This window comes from Grampus griseus (assembly GCF_964374135.1).
Source record: "Grampus griseus genome assembly, chromosome: 16".
NCBI classification, from domain to species: Eukaryota; Metazoa; Chordata; class Mammalia; order Artiodactyla; family Delphinidae; genus Grampus; species Grampus griseus.
This window is the reverse complement of record NC_139010.1, coordinates 32,669,074-32,692,365: the sequence shown is the minus strand read 5'-3', so window position 1 is coordinate 32,692,365 and position 23,292 is coordinate 32,669,074. Positions and strand designations below refer to the sequence as shown.

Sequence of the window (23,292 nt, the reverse complement as noted above, 5' to 3'; positions counted from 1 at the left end):
AGCCAGATCAGTAGCCAGCACAGCTCAGTGAGGGCCCCCCGGGGACCCTCAGGAGAGCACAGGAGCTGTCTGGCCTCTGCCTCCAGGCCCACACAGTTGAGTGGAAGGCAGGATAGGGAGTTGCTGTGTCAGGCCACTCATTGCCAAGGTGTGCGTGGTTCTGACCAGCCACGGAGGAAGAGTTTAGAGGAGGCACTGTAGCCAGGTGGGTGACCTTGAACAAGCCCCTTGCCCTTGCTACACCTCAGTTTCCCCTTCTGTGCCATGAACCCAGCGATATGCATCCTGTCTGCCCCTCAGGGCTGCTTTGTGGATCTCATGAGCTAACAGAGCTGGAAATGAATTGCAAACCAAGCCAGACAAAAGTAAAGTGTTCTTAGGAATAAAAAATTTTTATTTATGAACATCTAAAGGCTTGCTTCTCAAAGTGTGGTCCGCGGACCAGTAGCAGCATCCGGAGCTTATCAGAAATGCAGGACCTCGGGCCCCATCCCAGACCTGCTGAATCGGAATTGGCATTTTCACAAGCTCCCAGGTGATTCGTGGGCATGTTAAAATTTGGGAAACACTGGTCTAAGGACCATCTGGGTTCCTACTTCCCCATTCCTTGAGACTGCCTTTTGGGTTTTCTTTCCATAGCCTGTTAGGGGTTCTTAGCTGGAAATCCCCCATCTCGTTGGAGGAGACACTCTGGACCAGCAGGACCCCTGCCCTGCTAGACTGCTTAGGAGCTGTGGGCATATCTGATTAAAACTGCAATCAGGCAGAAGCTGTGGAGCCTCTGCTGCTCTGGCGGGCACTGAGGAGTGCCACCCCCATCATTTGTTTGGGAGTTCAGCTCCCACAGGAATCTGCAAGGCCAGCCAGACCTGCTACAGGGACCGGGGAGAGGGGCACCCTCAGCTGAGGTGCAGGAGGACTAGGGATTTCCTCTGAGCAAATAAAGCGCGTTTGTGCCCAGATAGGCTCCATCTTCATGCAGGAGGGCAAAGGGCTAACACTGCAGCTGCAGTGTTTCAGGTCAGACAAAAGAAAGAACTTCCCAATTGATTGAGAACAATCTGGCTAAGGCTGCAGAGGGCTCACATTCCCTTAAATGTGTGGCCATGTTGGGTGAGGTCAAGAGGCAGAGGCAGAGGCAGAGGCAGAAAGGATTCCCAGAGGTTCTCTGTCCAGCCTCTGCCTTGAGACCATCTTCACTTAGAGAGGTCAAGGAACTTATCTGCGGCCACTCGGCGTGCTAGTGCAGCAGGGACTCCTGGCCTCTGACTCCCCATTCCCGGGACCCTCCTTCATTACAGGCCTCCCTGGAGGCTGGGGATTGACCTTGATGACCTCCACAGTACTCCTCCAGCCCCCCTGGAAACCACCTGGAGGACTTCAAGCATGAGGGTGGGGGAAGGGAGGGGCTGGCTTTGTGAGCCTAGCAGTTTCTGTCCTGGCCTGCTTGGTCCCCAAGACCACTGGGGATGCCCCTGGAGCAGGGGGACTCTACGGCAGACACAGAGAGTTGGGCACAGGGTCCCTGGAGCCCAAAAGGTCCAGGTGGAGGTAGAGCACGGCCTGAGGGGGCTGACCTTGGTGTAGAGGCTAGAGACCACTGCTGTATGTTCTGGGCCAGCTACTTGCATTCTCTGTTTCCCTGTCTGTGATAAGGTGGTGAGGTTTACCAGATCAGTGCTTCTCAACTGGGGCTTCACAGCAGAATCACCTGGGGATTTTTTTTTTTTTAGTTTGGTGTTGGACATTCTGATTCAGTAGATCCTGGGTTGGCGTGGCCATGGGCATGCTTTCAGCTCTCCAGCTGATTCTGATGCACCTTTGCCCACGTCTGAAGTGGAGCTCAGGCAGGTGTGGGGGAGGGCCCCTGCAGGTGAATAAAACCGTCCTGGTCCTTCTGAGGTCCTGGGGATTCAAGATTAGAAGGTTCCATGAGATGGAAATGAACATTCCAGGAGTTCCTGCTTCCAACGCTGTACGAAGTTCAATCCCAGATTTCTTAGATCCTGTGATTACCAAATTTTATTATTCTGGGAAACGAGGCTTCCCACGTGGGGTGATACTGACACATGGTTGTTCTGAGTTTGTCAAGAGTCTGAGGTTCCTGTAATCATTCCATATCTCAATGGTGGGATTCTGAACTCTCCCACGTTTTCTGTTTCAACGTGCTGTTATTCTTGTTCTTTGAAATGAAGATTCTCCATGTCTATGATTCTAACACATTATTCTTCTGAATTTTAGAGATTAAGAATCGAACCTATTACGGTACTAACATTTTTTAAAATTCTAAATTCAGCAACTCTGTGATCCGTCATTCCATCCGGGCTGTTGGCCGCCAAGACCCAGAGCCTGGCCTTTGTCTCCCCCAGACAAGGTGGTGATTGTGTAAGCTTGGATGCGTGCCCCCTCCCCTGCTTGGCCTGGATGGCCTCTCTGGGGGGAAGAGCAGGGGTGGGGAGAGCAGAGACCCCACAGAGCTCTCTCTGCTCTAGCTCTTGCTCTGTCACTGTCAGTAGAGGAGTGGAAGGTGGAGCAAGGATGAGGGGCGTGTTTGACCGCACTGCAGGAAGGGCTATGGGTTAGGTATGTTGCAGCATCTCTTGTTGGCTCAGTGCATTGGCCCTATCTCACAGCAGAGCGGTCAGTTCCCAGAAGGTCAGCTGTGACTCAGACATTAGAGGTTATTGCATCCAAAGCATCTCCTCTAAACCCACACACGCCCTGACTCCAGATGGGAAAACTGAGGCCCAGAAATAGGAGGTCACTTGCCTGGTAGAGCTGGTGCCCAAACCCAGGCCTCCTCACTAAGCGTCCAGCTACTGCATGTGTCTTCCATCCCGTCCTTCTAAGGCCTTGCTTTTTGCACAGAATCATCAACCTGCTATAGCAGCCAGTCAACTTTTGGGTCCCCCTGAAGGGACAGGGACCAGTCTTGCGACTCAGGATCCCACATTCACAGCCTGTAGCCTGGTGGATTTCACCAGGCCCAAGAGCGGCTCTCCCTGCCCCACGTGACCTCCCTTGGCTGTTTCCTGCCGGCCAGACCACACCGTCTTCTGTTTCATTTGCCCCAGGACTGGTGCCACATGCGCCAGCACATGGCAGGCTCAGAGACCAGGAAGAAGGGGGGGAGCCAGGAACAGGCAGGTGTAGGTTGGGGCCGCCACCTACTCACCGTGTGACCTTGAGAAAGTCCCTTCTCCTCTCTGGGCCCGTGCGTTGCAACTCCCAGTTACTGTAAGGATTACACGAGACCCTGTATGGGAAAACCTGATGTGCTAGGAAGGGGCAGAGGCCAGCCTCACCCACGGCCAGTTCCTCATGCTCAGCAATGAGCCAGGCTCTGAACAGCAACTTGTGTTTGTTGAGGGAGACTGAGTGGGTTTATTTATATTCGCTGAGAGGATGAAATTTGGGATTCCAGAGACTTTCCTGGATTTTCAGAAAGTTGGCAAGATAGAGGGGTAAGAGTATAAAGGCCTCGGGCATGTGAAATTTCAGACAAGCGTCCATATAATGCCGAGGAAGGCGACGAGGTCTGCCTTTACTGAGTTCCAGCTGTGGCCAGGCACTTTGCATTCATGAGCTCATGAGCTCTTCTCAACTCCCCACCCGATGGATACTGATTCCCACTTGAGCGATGGGAAACTGAGGTTCAGGGAGGTTTAGAAACCTCCTTAAGCTCTTGCCGCCAGTAATGGCAGAGCCAGGATTCGAACCCAGGTCTCAGAGCTGCACAGCCAGAGCTCTTTCACTTGGCACTTGGCTGGCTGAGAGGATGTGGGGTCATGGGATAGACAGTGGCCAGGGACTAGAAAGACATTTTCCAGGAGAGATGAGTGGTTGCATTTTTCTCTTCCTTCAGCATGATTCTCCCAGTTTTCCATGAAGTTATTTTGATGGATTTGAGAAATCCAGAGCTGCCTGTGGTTGCCCAGCCCTGGACCTCCCCGACCTCTCCCTGGCCCACTGCAGCTTGTAGAGTTGGGTGCAGAGCGAGGGGCTGTGTGCAGCCACACACGTGGCGCACATACCCGGAGCTCCAAGTGTGCGCCCTGCACACACACCCCCCTCTCCAGTATGCAGTGCGCATGCCCGCACAGAGGCTCTGCCGCTGCTGGGCCCCAGGGAGCTACCAGGTTGATGGGAAGCTCAATGAACACGCCTCCCTTGGGTCCCAGACAGGCTTAAGGAGCCTCTGCTACCCTCTTGACCACCTGCTTCCCTGTCAGTTGACTGAAAATGGAGCTGGCGCCTCATCTTAAGGTGTGTGCCCGGGAGAAACACCTGTGCGTGTCATTCCTTTGGGCGCTACGTGAGCACCTGCAGTCTGCAGACACGTGCCCGCCCAGGCTCAGTTCAGGGCCCAAGCTCACTGCCCTTTTGTGGGCAGAATAAGAAGGCTTTGCTCCATGGCCTTCACATGCCAGTCTCCCACACCCTTCCTTCCATTCCCGCGATTCTGACCTTATGGGCTGCTGGGAGTGAGGCAGGGGTGGGAGAGATGGGCCAGGACCCATAGGAGCACATGTGGGTGGGCTTCAGGGACTGGAGACGCTGGGCTTCCGGGGGGCTTGCCTTGGGTCCCTGAACTGAGTACTGCCCTGGTGCCAACCCTGGGGAGGAGATGTGCCCGCCTGGGGACGTGGCTGGTATCAGGTGGCATGGTGCTCCTCTGGGGTTGAGAGACCCTCACAGGGAGCATGGCTGGGTCCCAGGGCTGAGAAGGTGCTAGGAGAGCTTCTGGAAGTGCCCTCCACTCCTTCCTGTCTGCATCGGCCTCAGGCTTTCCCCTAGCACTGGACTTGGATTGGGGACATCTGAGCTCTGTCCTGCCCCTCATGGGCTGTGTGATGCTGGAGGTCCCCTTGCCTGCCCCGGAGACCCTGCTAATCACCTGCTGTGCACACTGAGAGGCTGGACCACGGAGAACCCAGGGCACCTTTCCCTCCGACTCCAGCTTCTTCCCCTTCCTCCTGAGTTTTATCCCTCTTTAAGACTCAGCACTTTTTCCATTGACTCTTCCTTCTGGGCTCTGAAGAGTCGTTCCAGGGCCTAGGAGGCAACTCGAGACTGTGGGCAAGCCTTGAACCTTGGCGTTTCTAGCTTGCTCCTTCCTGTAATGAGAGCCTTTTGCTCACCTGCAGGGGAGTGTGTGTGTGTGTGTGTGTGTGTGTGTGTGTGTAATTGCAGCACCACACCAGGGTATCTGGCTCCCCCTCCACATCAGACCTGTGGTGGCCCCTCCCCCGGGGGGCAGCTTGTACAGGCTCAGGTGACAGGTTTATGGGCAACTCCTGACTTCTGAGGGCAGGGCCCTGGGAAGGAGCTGGGCAGGTAGTTATGACGAGGCTGTCCCATCCATCGCTGCTGCCTGCTGCCCAGTCCTCCTTCCGTCCATCACCTCCCCCTGCCTGCCCTCCCCCAGTTAGAACCAGGGCTGTCACCAGCAGAGGGGGGGACCCTGGCCCAGCCCTCACAGCCAGGCAGGAGGGCTGAGGCTTGACCCCTGGCTCGCCCTCCCCCAGGGCCACCCCAAGTCCTGTGGACGGTACCTCCTGTCTGTCTTTGGAGTCCCTGCACCCTTCTCCTCTCTGCCACCCCTCCCCAGACCATACCATCGCCTCTCACTAGCCATGTGGCTGCAGCCCCCAAGTGTCCTCATGTTCCATGTGCCCCTCCCCCCATTCAATCCATTCTCTAAACGCAGCCAGAGACCTCTTGAAACGCCAGGCTGACCTTGCCACCGCTGATTTTAAATCTTTCCCTGACTTCCCTTGACTCCCACGCTAAAATCCAGCTCGGCGGCGTGGTCCCAGGGCCGGTGTGGGCTGGCCTCCGCGGGCCTCTAACCCTTAAGCCCTCCACGCTTCCTGCCATCCCAGCCCTTTGCGCAAGCTGCCCGGTCCACGTGGATCCCTGTCTGCTTTATCTTCACCTGGCTCTTCCTGTACTTCCCGGGGCCTCCTCCCCAGCCACCCTGGCCACATGCCCCCGACACAGAGGGCTCTGCTCTCCCAGAGCACGTCTCTCGGTGTGTAGATGGATGTTCAAGTGTGTTACTTTTATCTGTTCATTTAGCACGTCTTTGTGGAGCACCTACGGTGTGCCAGGCACTGCCCCAGGCACCGGGGACAGTCCATAGTGAACAGGAAAGACAAGGGAAGAATACAGCTCACGCGGTGTGGGACGACCTACGGTAAAGACGTAGGTGCAGATGGGTGCGCTGTGGTGTTAGGTTGTGTTCAGAAGGCTTGTTGGGACAGTCTCCCCGAGGCAGCAGCAACTTGAATAGAGATAGATGAAGCAGGGAACGAACAATGCGGAGAGATCTGGGGGAAGGGCACTCCTGGCCGAGGGGACAGTAAGAGCAAAGGCCCTGAGATGAGGCGAGGATGTGCTTGGCCTGTCTGAGCAACAGCAGGGGCGCCAGAGTGGCTCAGAGGCAGCGCTGGTTGGGAGGAGAAGGGATGAGGCAGAGGGGTGAGCACATCCCCAGCTCCGCTCTCCCTTCTCCCACCTCCTCCCCCAGCTGGGCAGCCCTCCCCTGGGGGACATAGATGGGTGCTTGTCTCGAGGGTCCCCCTCCCCTCTCACTGCCCCTCGGAACACTCGGCGGCAGGGACAGGAAGTGTCGGCCCTTGCCTCCCAGCTGCCCGGGTGGGACGCCACTGAGCCGGCCAGCCTGCCCGAGGAGGGACAGAGGCCCTATTGAGCCCGCTCTCCGGACCGGCAGGGACAATAGCCACACTGAGGACCAGGAACATCGGCGGCATGCTTGTTCAGGAAGTCACCAGCCTGCTGCCTGCCCCCCTCCCCATGCCTCCCCAGCCCTCCTGACTTTCTCCTCTAGCTACTTATTTCAGGATGATGGTCATGTCCAAAATGATCACTTTGTCCTTTACCTCCTCCCCAGAGGCTCCCTGCTCTGCGCCAGACCCACGCTGGGCCTGAGGATGAGAGCGGAATCCTACATGGTCTCTGTCCCCGGGGAGGGGCCTGGGAGAAGGCAACAGGCTCACAGACTGAGTGGGGTACCTCAGTGCTTCCTACAGAGATGCACAAAGTACAGGGGGCAAACTGCGACCCAGGGGGATGTCTGCCAGGAAGGCTGGCTGGAAGAGGAGTGTTTCTGAAACCATGTGGCACCGGCGGGGCTAGACTAGCATCTGTTACAGGCCCAGAGGTGGAAGGAAGCAGTGATTTCTGCCTTAGGGCAAGCCAAGGCTCATGCCACGCCAGACTCAACCACTTGTGGAACATTTGCACAGGAAGGATCTTTGGCGATCGCCTAGGCCTGGAATGCCAACACAAGTCCTGTGTGTCCGTCACCCCCAGCCCACGGCCGTGTCAAGGCAGATAGCACCAAAATTACATTATTCTTGCCTATCGAGCTAGGATGCTGCCACAGCATCTTTCTTAACAAAGTGCTCCGATAGCAAGTAATTGGACGCGCAAGATGAAGTATTTGCCTTTCCCGTCATGTTCTCATTGACAGATGGGGAAACTGAGACCCAGGCCGCGAAGGGGCTTGTCCCACGTCACAGAGCACATTGGTGGCGGCATGCTGGGGCTGGGGTAGGGGTGGGGTGTGTTAAGAAACACCCACGTTAGAATGTAAATTGGTGCAGCCACTGTGGAAAACAGTATGGGGTTTTCTCAAAAAACTAAAACTAGAGTTGTTATTGATATATGACCCAGCAGTTTCTCTCCTGGGTATATACCTGAAAAAAAAGCAAAAACACTAATTCAAAAAGATACATGCACCCCAATGTTCATAGCAGCACTATTTACAATTGCCAAGGTATGGAAGCAACCTAAGTGTCCATCAACAGATGAGTGGATAAAGAAGATATGGTTTTATACACACACACACACACACACACACACACACACACACACACACATACACGTACAATGGAATACTACTCAGCCATTTCATAAGAATGAAATTTTGCCATTTGCAGCGACATGGATGGACTTGGAGGACATTATGCTAAGTGAAATAAGTCAGACAGAGAAAGACAAATACAGTATGATATCACTTATATGTGGAATCTAAAAAATACAACACGCTGATAAATATAACAGGAAAGAAGCAGACTTGCAGATAGAACAAACGGGTGGTTATCAGTGTGGGGGGAGGGCCAAAATAGGGGCTGTGGGGTGGAAGGTACAAACTACCGGGTGTAAGATAGGCTCAAGGATGTAATGTACAGCTTGGGGAATATAGCCAATATTTTGTAATAATTGTAAATGGAAAGTAACCTTTAAAATTTGTATAAAAATTAAAAATAAAGACACACCCACCTTACAGTTTAAGTTGTGAAACCTTGGAGGCTGGGACAGACCCCACAGTAGTGTTTCCCTCTCTGAAGACGGGATCCCTGTCAATCGTCTCTGTCGTAGCATCCCATTCCTTCATAGCTTTCATCATGGCTATAATTATTTGAATGAGATACTTGGCGTTTTTCCTTTCCCACCTGACTGGAAGCTCGTGGGGTCCGGCAACACATCTGTCTTGTTAACCGCTCTGCTGTGGTGCCTCATAGATAGTGGGTGCTCAGTGCATATGTGCTAAGGGCGTGAGTGGAAGAGCTGGTGGCAGGCGGGGTAAAGGCACCCAGTAACTGTCCCCGTCTCTTCCCCACTCCACGGCTGGCTGCTTGGCCCCCACTGGCCTGCAGAGGACAAGCGGGCCCCTGGGGGCAACGTGGGCCAAGGCGCCAAGCTGGTCAGATCCGTGCCAGTACATGGTAAGCAGCCAGCCCAGGTGGGGTGGTACCTGAGCTTCCTGGGGGGAAACCGAGGCCTGGGGAGCCACCGTAATACAGGAGTCTTGCCCACTGAGCGGGAGCTGGGCTGGCCGGTGCCTCCTGACTCCTTGCCTGGGCACCCAACCTGGCCACCAGCCCCCAGGTCTGTAGTTCCGGGGCTGACTTTTCCTGACAGCTGGGCCCCTTGGGATCTTTGTGTGCCGGGGCCAAAGCAAACAGCGGTGGGGGGTGTGTGTGCGGCAGAGGGCTGCAGGGCCCCAGTTCCTTTGCTTTCCTGAACAGTCGGGGGCCAGAGCCCCCGAGCAGCCAGGCCCCCTGCTCCCTCCATTGTTCCTTGTGATGCTTTCCAGATGCTGAGGAGTCACAGGCTTGGGGCTGGGCCAGGAGAGCCAGGCCAGCCCTCCCCCAGCACCCCACCACCACCTCCACCACCAGTTCCACTTTTAAAGGGATGGCCCTTCTCCTCACCTTGGGCCGTTGTCCTGCTAAGCCTAGCAGCCTCACTGTCCTGCATCCAGACCAGTTGCTGGGGTGAGGAGCCCTGGGCTCCATTCCCAGCTCCGACCCTATCTTCCTGTATGGCTTGGGCTAGCTACTTGCCTTCTCTGTGCCTCTGTTTCCTGGGCTGTAGAATGGGCATGAGGGGAGGGGGCAGTGTGGAAAAGACAGTATGCGATTGACACTCCTACTTTAACAGACTGTCATCAGTATCACCTAAGGCAGTTGTTCCCAAAGTGGGTCCCTGGGCCAGCAGCCTGAGCGTCACTCAGGAACTTGTAGAAATGCAGATTCTTATGCCCACCCCAGACCTGCTGATTCCAGAGCTCTAGGGATGGGGCCAGCAGCCTGTGTGATAACGATCCCCGCAGATGGTTCTGATGCACGCTCAAGTGTAATAACCTGTGCTCCAGAATTAAGAGCTTGGGCATCTGGAGTCAGAAAGATGGAATGTAGACTTCGCAGCTCTGTGGCTTTGGAAGTGAGCCTTGGTTTCCTGGTAAGGAAAATGGATGGATGTTGCTATACTGTGTGTGGTGGGGTTACTGGGCTGATTAAATGAGACAGATAGCACATAGCTTGGTCAGCCCAGCTCCCACACCAGAGCTCTTCTGGGACAAACGCTCCGTGAGGGCAGGTCCCGTGCCTGCCTGGCTCACACCACCGTCAGCACTTTAAAGGAGCTGCCTCAGAACCCTGACAAAGGGGCATGTGTGCACTGCTTGCCCTCACAGGAGTATAGTGGGCACAGAGTGCACGGGATGAGCCGCAGAGGGGGCCGAGAACAGAGTGGTCCCTGCAAGCAGGAGCAGTCAAGGAAGGCTTCCAGGGGGAAGTGCAGCTTCCACGGGATTTTGTTGGGAGATGGGAGATGCCAGTTAGTGGGACTGGCGTGCAGAGGTGGTGTGAGAACGAGTACCACCAGCCGGCCCCCCTCCTGTAATGGGCACGTTCCCCTCCCCGCCTCCTCGGCACACGAGCAGGTTTATTGTTACGGGGGCTGTCCACAGACAAGGGCGAGGACACCCCGGAAGGTCGGAGCTGGGGACCATAGCAGAGGTGCTGTGGTGCTGTGGGAGTGAGCCAGACCTGGGTTTGCATCCCAGCTCTGCTGCTTCCCGGCTGTGTGACCTCAGGCAAATCTCCCAACCTCTCTGTGCCTTGGATTCCTCATCTGTAGGGGTTGTAGGGAGGATGGAATGGCTGGTGAAGGTAACACTGCACGTGGCAGGAGCTGTAAGGGTTTTACAGCCGTGCCCAGGGAGGGTATTGGACCATCTGGGGCTGTACAGCACAGCTCTGTCCTCCTGACTGCTACAGAGCCCGCTGTGCTGAGCACCCCTGCTCTTGGAGACGGTGGGGGAGGGATGGTTTTGCACACTTTTCCTGCCCCTGGGTGAAAAAGCAAGGTCAACTGCAGCCTGGGCTGTGTGGGTGGGAAGTGCCTGGCTTCCTCGCCGTGACCCCCTAGAAAAGTCGCAGAAGGGCGGCTCTTCCTTTGCCAGGCCCCAACCCTGAAGGAGAGAACACGGGTAGATTTGTGCCATGGTCTGCTGCCCTGCAGTGACCGTGAGAGGTGCACGTATGCCTGTACGCACACAAACACACATGCATTTACAGCCATGCGCACCCTCCTCCCCAAGGCCTGTTCTCTGAGTTTCAGGACCGGCCAACACTGTGGAACCATGGTAAAAGCGGGCAGACGCCTGGGCTGGCCTCCAGGAGCCTCTTAACCCCTGCTCTGCCCAGTTACACTTGCCACAGAGGACCTTGAACCCAGTCCACAGCCTTCTGACCCTCACTCGGCAGCGAGGGAACTGGATGACAGCCAGGTAGACTGGGATCAAAGGCCTGCCACTGACTTGCTTTGTGACCTTGGACAGGTGACTTAACCTCTCTGGGCCTCTGTTGCCTCATCTGGAAACAGGGTCACAATGAAGCCACCTACAAGTCAGGCGCGTGGCCGGCGCGGCGCTCAGTGGACACTCTCCACGGGCGGTTCCCGCCTGTGGCTGTCGCCATCTCCTAAGTGTCTCAAACTCCAACACTCACCTGATGAAAGTTCTCAGAGGTGGACAGCATGCTTCCCTTCCTACTCCCTGTGAGCCGAGGAGGAGATGGAGGCCCAGGGAGAGGAGCAATGGATGTGAGGACAGAGCCGAGGCTGGAAGCTGGGCCTGCAGCTTCTCACCAGGCAGCCCTGGGAGCCTCAGCCCCAGCTCCTGCCAGAGTGGCCCCAAACTGCCGACTTCAGCGTTTCATCGGCCAGGACAGATCAGATTTCTGTTCTGGCGCTTGGCCACCCTCCACACCCTTCCCCCATCGCTATTTTTGAGCTGAGTTCCCCTGTCCTCTCCTCCCAGGGCTGTGACCCTCACACCCAAAGCATCACTGTAGGCTTACCCACCGCCTTCCTGCCCCCAGCTCTGCCCCCAGGACTGGTGCAGAGCCTCCCTCTAGCCAGATGGAGCTGGGCTGGTTACAGCCACGTCCAGCCGGGTCATGTCTGGCCAGGCCTCACAGGGATGGCCTCAGACGCAGAGCCAGGGACCAGACAGTCTGTGGAAATGGCGCTGGTGGCCTGAGGCGGCCCTCCAGGGTGCTCAGCGCAGCCCAGGGGGAGCGTCTTCAGAGTGAGCCAGCCCCAGCATTGCCACCTCCTGCTTGCGTGACCCCGACTCCGGCCCACACACCTCACCCATCACCGGCACTGCCCATACCACTGTCCCCTCCAGCTGTCGATGTGCTCTGAGCCCCACCCAGGGTGCCCCGAGGAGATGTGGAGGGCCCTGCGTGGCCCCAGCACACTCAGAGACGACTGGGAAACAAGACCGAAGAAACAGCAGTTTCCAAAAGTTCTTTACATTCAGGATGAAATCTCTAGCATGCTGGAGGCCGGGTCAGGGCGGGACATGACCCACAGCCGAGCGAGCGGTGCCGACCACAAAGTCCCCTGGGAGCGTGGGGAGCCAGCGCCTTCTCTGGGGGAGGCGGTGGGAGGGCTGTCAGCTAGCGCTCGAGCCTGGGACTCAGAGTGGCGTGAGCACCCTGAGGAGGGCAGTTAACCCTGTCTGGGATGGGGGAGGCCAGAGGGGGTGGCCTTGGAGCTTGGCCCTGGATACATGAGCGTTCACCGGGTGGAGAAATGGGTGGAGAAACGTTCGGGGCGCAGGTAACAGCAAAAGCCAAGGCATGGGGGCAGAGCGGGGCGTGTCCTTCGCAGGAAATGGTTTTGTTGTCTTTGTTGGAGCACGAGTTTTGTAGGAGGGAGCAGCAACGATGAAGGTGAGGTCAGCTGGGGAAGGGTCCGAAAGCCTTGAGTGTTTTACCTAAGTCTGGGGAGCCTGGCCATTAAAGTACCTGGGGGTGACTCAGCCTGGCTGGACCCGGGCTGTGGCCACGGCTGGGGAGGAAGCAGCGTCGGAAGAAAGGGTTTGCTGGGTGAACAGGCCACCCAAACAGGGATGAGCAGGGACCCGGGAACCCGCTCAGGAGAACGAATGGTTTTCAGGGCTGCATCCAGCTCTGGGCCAACCGCATGGTGGTTGCAGGTCTTCCGTCCACCACATCCACTCCCTGTGGCGGTGGCAGGACGAGCGATAGCTGTCTCCCTCCTCAGTCACAGGAGGGGAGGAAAACCCAGGCCTTTTGCAATCGCTCTGATTCGGATGTTTTCCACCCCTTTGGACGCCCCCCCCTTCCCTTCCCGCCCCTGAGCTCTGATCCGTGCGGTTTGCTAATGGAGGAAAGCCAGAAGCAGGAAGCAGATAGCTTAGGGAGTGGCTGTTCATGTGATTACAAAGTCTCTGCTTTCCAAAAAGTTTTGCCTCAGAGCAATTCCAATTGCCTGGCCTTGGGGTGGGATTCAGAGAGAGGGGTTCCTGTGGTGGGGAGGGGCTCCTAGGGGCACAGTGCCCAGAGGCCTGTGGGGTGCCAGGGGCCTCCACACCGCTCTGGGTCCTGGAGGGGCTTCTTGGCCTCTGTCGGGGCGTCCCTCCTGTATCTGTTTTCTCCTTCCCTTTTGGTTCGTTTCCTGCTTCCTCTCTCCCCTCGTCTGTCACTCCTCCCCCCAGCCTGCCCTCCCGTCTTCTCAGTCTCCTGGCTCCCTACCCCTGACTCCTGACTGCTCTGCCCCTGCCTCCCAGCCTCCCCCTGTCTTCTCCTCTCCATCTCAGCCCTTTCCCTGTCTCCACACTTCCACTCCATGCCCCCTCCCCAGGGTTTTCCTGAGACCTTTTCCTGGCACTGTGAAAGCGTCATTGTTCCCCTGCACTTGGACAAACCCTAGTGTTGTGGAATCAGGATGGCATTTTTGCGGTGGCTTTGGGCTGGGAATGGGCCGGGGTGGGGGGGGGGGCAATGAGGAGGCTGGGCCTTCTGGGCTCATGCTGGGCTGCGGCAGGAACCCAGAAAAGGGGAGGGGGCCTGGGGGAGGGGGCCAGGACGCCTGTGCTCAGACAAGGGGGCCCTTGAGACTCCGGAGGAAACCCAGGGGGACCTCTTGCCGCGTCCTTCCTCCCTCCCAGCAGCCTGCAGGCCACGGGGTCCAGCCCACCTGTCCCTCTGATCGCCTGCTTCCTCTGGGGCCTCCGCCGAGCCCGCAGCTGCCGGGACCAGGCTGCAGAGGCTGAAGCAGCCCTCCTGCCCACCTCCCCGGGCCGTGTGTGTGGACACGTGAGTGTGGAGGTCTTTGGAGGGCGGCTAAAGCAGTGTCACAGGGCGCAGGGGAAAGAGAAGCATGGGTCCGGGCACTGAACAGGCTTAAGCCCGGATCCTGGCTCCAATGCGGGCCCCACCGCTTACTGATTCTGTGACTTTGGGCAAGTGCTACCCCTGTCCCCAGCCTCAGTTTCCTCATCTGTCAGTAGGGTTCAGAGTGCTGATTTCATAGGGCTGTTGCATTGATTAGAGATCATTTCACGTGTCCTGCATTGGCCCCATGCCTGTCACCTAGGAGGACTGGGTGAAGAGCAGCCTCTGCCTGAGAACGTGGGTCCAAGAGTGTTTCTGCAGGTGTGAGTCTGACTTGGGCCAGAGCCTGAAAATGTGTGTCCGAGGGTGTCTGTGACAGGTGTGGACCACGCTTGGTGAAAGGGTCACACAGGGCTGGTCCCTTTGGAAGGCCCCAGACTGTGAGAGCATTCCTCATCTGTCTTGCTTATTTCCATATTCCTGGAATGTTCCACAGAGCCTGGGGCAGAGCGGGTGCTCAATAAATGTTAGTTGAATGAATGAATAATTGCAGGGGTAGCCAAGGGTCGGAGCTCAGAGGTGGAGTCGTGGTCCTAGGAGCAGGCTTGTTCTCTCATTTTCCCACAACCATTTCAGGAGCGGTTGTGCATGAGGTGGGGGGGTGTTGCTGTGGTGTCAGCGGACCGGGTTCAAGTCTTGGCTCCACGGCTGTGGGGCCCTGCACAGTCTGCTGGGCCTCTCTGGGCCTCTGTTTGCTCTCCCATAGAATGGAAGAGCTTTGGAGTGACAGGTTGGCAAGTGACTGGCCCATAGTAGGTGCTCATGAAATGTTAGCGCCCCAGCTCCTACACTCGGCAGATGAAGTTCCAGGTTGGGCCTGGGAGAGCCAGGGCTGAGCCCCGGCCTCTGACCGCAGCCCCTGTTTACTCCCCATGGGTCCAGGCTTGAGAGGAGAGACAGCACGGAGGGCAAGGGGGTACCTGTGGGCCTGAGGAAGGGGGGCTCAAGAGAGGAGACTCTGGGAGAGGAGCATTGCCTCCTCCAGGGAGAGCCCCCAGCCCTTAGAAAGGGTCCCCAGAACCCTCTTGGGCCTTCCAGGAAGGGCCAGCAGGGACGCACAAAGAGTCCTGGGCCCTTCATTCTCTGTGTCTTCATCTATGGAAAGGGCATCTCAAATCCAGGGCTCTTTCCCTCTCGACTCTAGGCCAGGATAACCTCGGCCGCCTGGCCACAGGAGAGCATGCAGACGGGGGCACAGGGATCCAGCAAGGAGCCCGTCTGTTCCTTGTTCCTCCCTTGCTTCTCTTGGCCCGGCCAGTGCCTGTCAGCTGGACGCACTGTGGGGTCAGCCTAGCGTTCCCTGGCAGAGTGGGAGCGTGAGGGCGGCTGCCAGGCTGTCCTATGGGCCTCAGGGAGGAAAGTGAGCCTGCCCAGTGGTCAGTGCCACGCTCATTCGAGAGATGGGGAAACTGAGGCCCAGAGAGGGGAAGGGATGCCCCCTGGGCCACCCAGCATGCCAGGGTCTGTGACAGTAGCAACACTTTCCTGTTTCTCACCATCCTGGCCGGATGGGTTCCTCATCTTAATATCGTCTTCGCACACTGCGGGGCAATTGAGAGGATGGGCTTGAGTCAGCGGCCTGGGTTCAAGTGCAGACTCTACCGCCTGCTGATAGTATAGCCTTGGGTGAGTTACTTAACCTCTTCATGCCTCGGTGTTCTCATCTGAAACCTGAGACTAAGCATACTTGACTCATAAGGTGATTGTACAAAGGGGGTCTGGCTCTGACAAGACACCCAACGAGTATGGCTATTACTGTGTCCCAGAGCTTGGCCGGGCGCAGGCAGGCAGAGGTGGTGTGGCCAGGGCTGGGGCTGAGGCCTGCAGCTGGGGCCCATAGCCAAAACCGTGATCCAGAGAGCAGAGGCCATGTGTCCTGGGGCAGAAGCCAGTGTGGAGCCATGATGCACAGGGCATGGCCTCAGGTCCTCAGCACCCCACCTCACTGCCCCCTCCTGGGCCAGCGTCCCTGGGATGCTCTCCTTCAAGCTACCAACGATGACAATGTCATCTCCCTGCAAAAAAGACTCAGTCTAGGGACTGCCCTGGTGGTGCAGTGGTTAAGAATCTACCTGCCAATGCAGGGGACACAGGCTCAGTCCCTGGACCAGGAAGATCCCAATCCCACCTGCCGTGGAGCAACTAAGTCTGTACGCCACAGCTACTGAGCCCACGTGCCACAACTACTGAGCCCACGTGCCACAACTACTGAAGCCCACACACCTAGAGCCCATGCTCCGCAACAAGAGAAGCCACTGCAGTGAGAAGCCTGTGCACCACAATGAAGAGTAGCCCCCGCTCGCTGCAACTAGAGAAAGCCCGCGCGCAGCAACGAAGACCCAACGCAACCAAATAAATAAATAAACAAAAATTTTTAAAAAAGACAGTCTTAAAGGGGCCAAGAGGAAAACAAACTTCACTCTGAAGCCTGACTCACTACTGGTGGGACTTCAGGAAGCAGGGGCAGGGAAATTGATGGGCACAGTGACCAGCCAGACTCTTATGTCATGTGATAGGTGTGGATACTTCCAGCTGTCCTCAAAATTGAGGGAGCAAATGGGATCCAGGGGGTGGGAAGTCCACTCCATGGCCGGGGGGGCGGGGAGGGCAGCTCTACGGACATGAACGTGGTCCAACAGAACCAGCAGCCAGAGGTTGGCCATTGCCTGGCACCCAGGCCCCAGGGGACAAGTATGGACAGAGCTGCCATCTCTGTCTGTTCCCACCACCTTGGAAAAGCACAGGGCTCCCCCTTGTGGGCAGGAGGGGCCTGCAGGCCAGGGAGTCGGCTGATGGACCATCATAATTTTCTCCATCAAAGTCATACCTACTCATTCAAGACAATTCATTAATTAGAGCAGAGCATCCTGTCTCCTGGAGGCAACCTCTGAACACTTCTGACTGATCTCCTGCCGGCCCTTTCCTTGCACATTTTTCCTTTTTACAGTTTTACTCTGGGAGCAGTCTATATTCAATCGCTTATCCTGCTTTCTTTTTAAAATGTTTTCCCAAACCTTTTTTAAAAACCTCATAAATATTTCAATGGCTTTGTTGTCATTTGTCCAATGGGTGTAACGTCATTTAGGGAACCAAGGCATTCGTTTTTTTCCAGCCTGTCGCTGTCATAAACAATGCTGTGATGGATATCCTTGAACATCCCTGTGGTCTGCACCTCTGATCTTTTATTTCCTTAGGATGGTCGCCCAGATATAGATTTGCTGGGAGGGAAGGAATGGAACTTTTAAAGTTTGAAACCTTTACCAAGTTGCACTATAGAAATGCAGAAGGAAATGTACTTGTTCAAGCCCACCCCCAGCAGCGTCTGAGAGTGTTCCCTCTCCACACCTGCCTGGTTGGCCTTCACCAGCAACAAGAGTTGGGAGGATTACAGAGCTGAAGTGCCCTCGGAGTTACCTGGTCCAATTGTCTGACCAGGGCAAAAGTCCCTTTGGCAATGTCCCTGATAGTTGTTCACCCAGTCTCTGCTTGCATACCCCTAGTGAAAGGGAGCTCACTACTTAGCGTCCAGCCACAAGAAATCTCATGAGCCTTTGGGAAGAAAGCACTGAGCCATCCCGAAAAAGTGCCCAGGTAGTGTCAGCATCCTCTACATCTCTCCCCAAGCTGCTGGCTTGCCCGGATGTCTCCTTCCACTCCCCGCCCAGCTTTGCCCTGCTTACTCCCTGGCACAAGTCCTCCTTCCCACCACCATGCCAGCCACCATCTCTCACTTCCCAGGCTCCCCTCCATGGTGATTCTAGCCTGATCTGGAGGTCAGAGGACCTGATGCCTCGTCTCAGCTCAGTCCCTGATTTGCTATGTGTCCTTGAGCAAGTTCCCTGGCCTCTTTGGTCCCCAGAGGGCCTGTCTGTACTAAGAGGGCTGGTTTCTGAGCCCCACTGAGTTTTGCCTGAGCTCCTGGCAGTTGTGATTTCCCAGAGGGGTGTGTGGCAGGGACCCGGGTCAGGAGAGCCTGGTCAGGCCTGGCCTGCTTCCCAGTCGGGATGGGCAGTGGTCCCTGCAGGGCCATTGGTAGTCACTGTCTGCTTCATGCTGACGTTTATGAGAAGAGGCCATGCCTTTCTGGGAGGAGAGGCAGGGGGAAAGTGTGGGGGGCAGAGAAGCCTTCTTTCTGTCAAAAATTCCTACTCCCTTTGGCCCTGCTCTTGTCTGTAAGCGTAAGAATGATGGGACTGAGCCCTTCCGGGAAGCTGCTGCTCGCTGCCCAGAGCTGCCTGCTGGCCTGCCCTCCCTCCATCCACTGCCTCTCTGCCCCTGCCCCACAGGCATCTCTCCCCTCTGACCCGTAGGAGGGCAAAGCCACTGGGCTAGGCTGAGCTGGAGGCCCTGGGGCCTAGGGGATTTCTTCTCCTGAGCACAGGCCTCAGCTTCATGGTGGGGACACTCTTGGGGGTGACAGACAGAAAGGGTGTAGCCTTGTGGAAAAGCCTGCTGGGCCTGGCCTCCTGCCCCTCACATGCTAGAAACTCTTTGGCAAGTGCTTCCCCTTCCCCGTGCCTCAGTTTCACCATCTGTTAAGTGGGTGATGATACTCCCTGCCCCACAGGGTTATGGGGAGAGTTGAATGGGAGCCTGACAGGCCGTGGAGCTGTAGCACAAAGCCTAGCTCACAGGTGGTCCTTCATAGAAGTCTGTTCTCTTCACTCTTCCCTTTGTCCTCTGCCAGCAGCATCCTCAGAGCTTCCACAGCCTTCCTCTACCTTTGTGGCTCCCCCTGAGGATTCCAGAAGGTGAAGACACCTAATGCTGTTCTTATTTTACTTGCCACCCCCCCACCCCCCCGGCAACACAGGGGTGGTGAGCCCACCCTCTACTCAGGCTGCCCTCCCATCTTTGGGACTTTCCTCTTACGGTTTATGCCCATTGGTCTCAGCCCCAGCCTCTGTATCACCTGGAACACATCTGCTCCCTCTCCCTGCACAAGCCCCAGAAGCGAATGCTACTGAAATCACTGATGGTTACTGAGCACTTGCAGTGTCCACCCACCGAGCTAAGACCTTCATCTGCGTGAATGCATCAAATCCCTCCAACAGCGCTGGGAAAGCTGGCCCGTTACCATCATCCTGGGTTCCTGTGGAAACCAAGTCACAAAGAGGTTGCATAGCTTGCTGAAGGTCCCCCAGATAGTCACAGGCAGAGGTAGAATGCCACCACTGGCATCTGGCCCTGAAGTCTAAGATCTGAGCCACGTATCTTGTGGGGGGGTGTCAGAGCTGGGCCCTCCCAGTGCCTGGCCTGACAGCAGTGTGGGAATGGTGCGCTGAAGATGTTTGATACTGCAGGAGCCTGGAGCCCCTGTCCCTGCCCAGAAGCTCCCAGTCCTTGATGGAAGGCTCCAGAATGTCCAGGTTTCTAATTACCTGGTGTGGTGATGCGTTCCGACTCACCCCCTTGCTCTTCTCTCACCTTCCTGCTTCTCCCTTTGCTGCACATGCTGTGTCTTTTTATTTGTGTACCTTTCCTTCCTGTTCATTTCTGAAGCAGAGACTTTTTGGGAACTGAATTGTCAGTCTTGCCCCAATCCTCACCCTTCACTCTGCTGAGTGTCCCGAGATGCCTTGACCCCTGCCCTTGGACCCGGCTGTGTGAGGCCAGGTGCCAAGTCCCATCAGTCTCTGAACCAAGAGGCCTGCAGAACCAGATCCCAGAGTGGGTCTGGCTGGTGATGGCCCCCACATTTCCCACTTCAACCAAGAAGTCTCAAATCCTACCATTAGTGAGGCACCGCATGCCTGTCTCTTGTCCCCCTTTAAAATGTAAGTGACTTTAAGAACAGGGACCAGGAAACTGAGTTCATCTAGTACTTTATTTCGGGATTACTGCAGAATGGAGGCTGTGTAAGTTGGGGGTACCAGGCACCAGGTAGAAAAACGTGCCACCAGAAGTGGTTGGGTCACTGCACACCCCGTATCTTGAGACCAACACAACTCGAAGGGCCTTCAGAGTCCTAGGTGGCCTGTCTACTGCAAATTGACTGGACCCTGGGCCCTGGCTGCACGCCGAGTGCTCCCCTTGGCATAACTAGCCTCTCTCATGGACCTGACTAGTGCGGAGAGCCAGCCCTGCCTTGGAGCTCGGTCTTCTCCCCAGGATATGATGGCTTCCAGGAAGGCCAACAACGATCCAAAAGACATTAGGCAGTGGGCCCAGAAGACCAGCACGGCGTCGTTGTCACTAAGTTTAGATTTACACATTCAGCACGTACGTCCATTTCTAGGGTTTTGTCTGTAATTCTGGTAGGCTGTCACCAAGTGGTGGTAATGGTGGCTGGGCAAGAAAGACATGATTACTGAAGGAAGAAATTATTATTTTATATACCGCTATTGTTCTATATTATTAAATAATAATAATTAATACTCCTGTTCGATTTGCCAGGCATTGTTCTAAGTGTTTTACCTCACTTAATCCTCAGAACAGTCTTTCGTGGTAGTTCCTATCATTAGTCTTGTGAAGTGACTCACCCAGGATCACAGAGCTAGGATTTGAATCCAGAGTCTGGTGTTCTTAACCTTTATACACTACTTCAGAAACGGGCAAATACCCAGGGAAACATTACTATGGAAACAGACCACCTCGTAGACCAGTACTTCTTAAACTTAATAGTGTATGAATTCTCTGGGGCTCCTGTGAAAATGCAGATTCTGATTCAGTGGATCGAAGATGGGGCCTGAGATTCTGCATTTCTAATGAGCTCCCAGGCAATGCTCAGGATGCCAGTCTAGGAATGACTGATAGTCACAGTGTAGTGCCTGCATTTAAGCCGGCCTCAAACTCAAATCCTGTGAGTGCTAAGCAGGTGACATAATGCAGGGCACAGTTGGTCGGAACAGAGGTGACACAGAGAATGCATTGCAGTCGGTCTGATGGGGTGGCCACTCCTTAACCTCAGCTGCTCATCACCAGCAAGGATTCTGGACCAATGTGGTCATATTTCTATGTGAAATCTCGCACTTTCAAATAATGGGGCAACAAATTCAACTCTCTAAAACACTAGGCAGCTTGTACATGAATGTTCATAGCAGCATGATTCATAATAGCCAAAAATTAGAAACAACCCAGTGTCTTTCCTCTGATGAATGAGTAAATAAAATATGGCACGACCATATAATGGGATATTATTCGGCACCAAAAAGGAATGACATACTGATACATGCTGCAATGTGGATTAACATTAAAAACACTACAGTGAGCGAAAGAAGCCGGACACAAAAGGGCAATTATTGTATGAGATGTCAAGAGTAGGGAAATCTATAGAAAGAGAAAGTAAATTAGTGGTTGCCTGGGGCTGGGTATGGTGAGGAAGTGGGGGGTTGGATGGTGAGTGATTGTTAATGAATACAGAATTTCTTCGGGGGAGTAATGAAAAATGTTCTAAAATTAGACTGTAGTGATGGTTGTATAACTCTGTGAATATACTAAAACCCACTGAACTGTACACCTTAAATAGGTGAAATGTCGGGTACGTGAACCATATCTCAATAAACCTGCTTAAAAAAAAATACCATATAGGAGAGAGCCAGTTTCTTTAATATATAAAGTGCAGTTACAGATCAACAAGAAAAATACCAAACCCCGGCAGAAAAAAAAAAAATCACAAAGTATATGAACTAACAGTTCACAAAGGAAACACAAGTGGTTCTTAAATGCAAAAATTCTCTCTTGGGCTTCCCTGGTGGCGCAGTGGTTGAGAATCTGCCTGCCAACGCAGGGGACACGGGTTCGAGCCCTGGTCTGGGAAGATCCCACATGCCATGGAGCACCTGGGCCTGTGAGCCACAATTACTGAGCCTGCGTGTCTGGAGCCTGTGCTCCGCAACAACAGAGGCCACAATAGTGAGGGGCCCGCGCACCTCGATGAAGAGTGGCCCCCACTTGCCACAACTAGAGAAAGCCCATGCACAGAAACGAAGACCCAACACAGCCATAAATAAATAAATTTTTTTAAAAAATGGCAGAAGACAACATATTTAAAAAAAAAAAAATTCTCACTTGCTCATAATACATGTCGTACAAGTCAAAGCTACTCTGAGAAGATTTTCTACCTCTTAGGTTGGCAAAGATGAAAACTCTGTTAGGGAGGAGACAGGACATTAAGTTGGTACACCTGCAGCTGGAGGCGTGGAAGCGGGTAGTGGTAATTGTCATCTTTAAAAATGAAAATTGTACATACCCATCAACCCAGCAATTTCACTTCTAGGAATTTATTCAACAAATGTACTGTCACCTGTGCAAAATTATATATGTACATACACACATATATGCAAAGTTATTCATAGTAGCATTTCTTGTAATAGAAGAGTGGAAACAATCTAGACATTTGCAGTAGTGATGGGAAAGCACTACGAACCTTGCATAGATTTGAATACTGTGCAACCCTCAAACACAATACAGCAGCTCTGTTTATACTGATCTGGTGGAAAATATTATATATATGTCTGAGATATATTATTAAGTGAAAAGGGAAGATGTAGAACCAAGTATATAATCTGTCTCCATACGAGTGAGGGAAAAGAAAGGCTGCACGTACGTATGTATATGGTGTATATGTTTGTAAATGGAGAGCCCATCTTTGGGGTGGTCTAAAGGAAATTCAGATAGCCACCAGGTAAGGCAGCAGATGGCTGGGAGCAGGGGTGAGGGGAGACACACTTTCGCTGCGTACAAGGTTGTATTCTGCCTGCGTTGTCTCTTCAGTAGCCATTTAAACCACACCACCCAGGGCCAGAGAGCACCTGTGTGAGGTCATGTGACCACCAGCTGCCCCTTCATGACGGCAGAGTTAAAGGAGTAGTTCCTAGCCACCATCGAGGACTTTGCTCCCTTAAATCTAAAAGAGATGTGCGCCACTCACCACCTCCTCTGTTCTCTGTCCCCACACGAGTCTCCCAGCCTTGGGATTCCCATGTGTGCTCTGAGGGTGACTCTGGTGTTCTCTGGACTGAGGACAAAAGGTATCTGGCACACGGGGACACAGGGCATGAAGGCTGAAGAGGGAAACCATGAGGACCCCTGTGGGGCATCATTTGGGCCTGTTGGATCCTAATCCCTGTGTTTGCTTCCTGTCCTCTAGGCACGCCCCAAAGGCGAGGGTCTGACCCCGTACCAGGGCAAAAAGCGCTGCTTTGGCGAGTACAAGTGTCCCAAGTGCAAGAGAAAATGGATGAGCGGGAACTCCTGGGCCAATATGGGGCAGGAGTGCATCAAGTGCCACATCAACGTGTACCCACACAAGCAGGTGAGCCGG

The 23,292-nt window shown here is 54.7% G+C and overlaps 1 protein-coding gene across 2 annotated transcripts in view; it reads left to right on the top strand.

Moving 5' to 3' along the window:
• The window catches only part of ZCCHC24 (zinc finger CCHC-type containing 24), a gene marked incomplete at its 5' end in the record, with an annotated part of 58,982 nt that overhangs the window by 26,288 nt on the left and 9,402 nt on the right, over nucleotides 1-23,292 (top strand). For both annotated transcript variants that reach the window (XM_082672989.1, XM_082672988.1), the window contains one exon: nucleotides 23,119-23,283. In XM_082672989.1, the coding sequence (XP_082529115.1) occupies nucleotides 23,119-23,283 (165 nt within the window). The remainder of the gene's footprint in view (nucleotides 1-23,118; nucleotides 23,284-23,292) is intronic.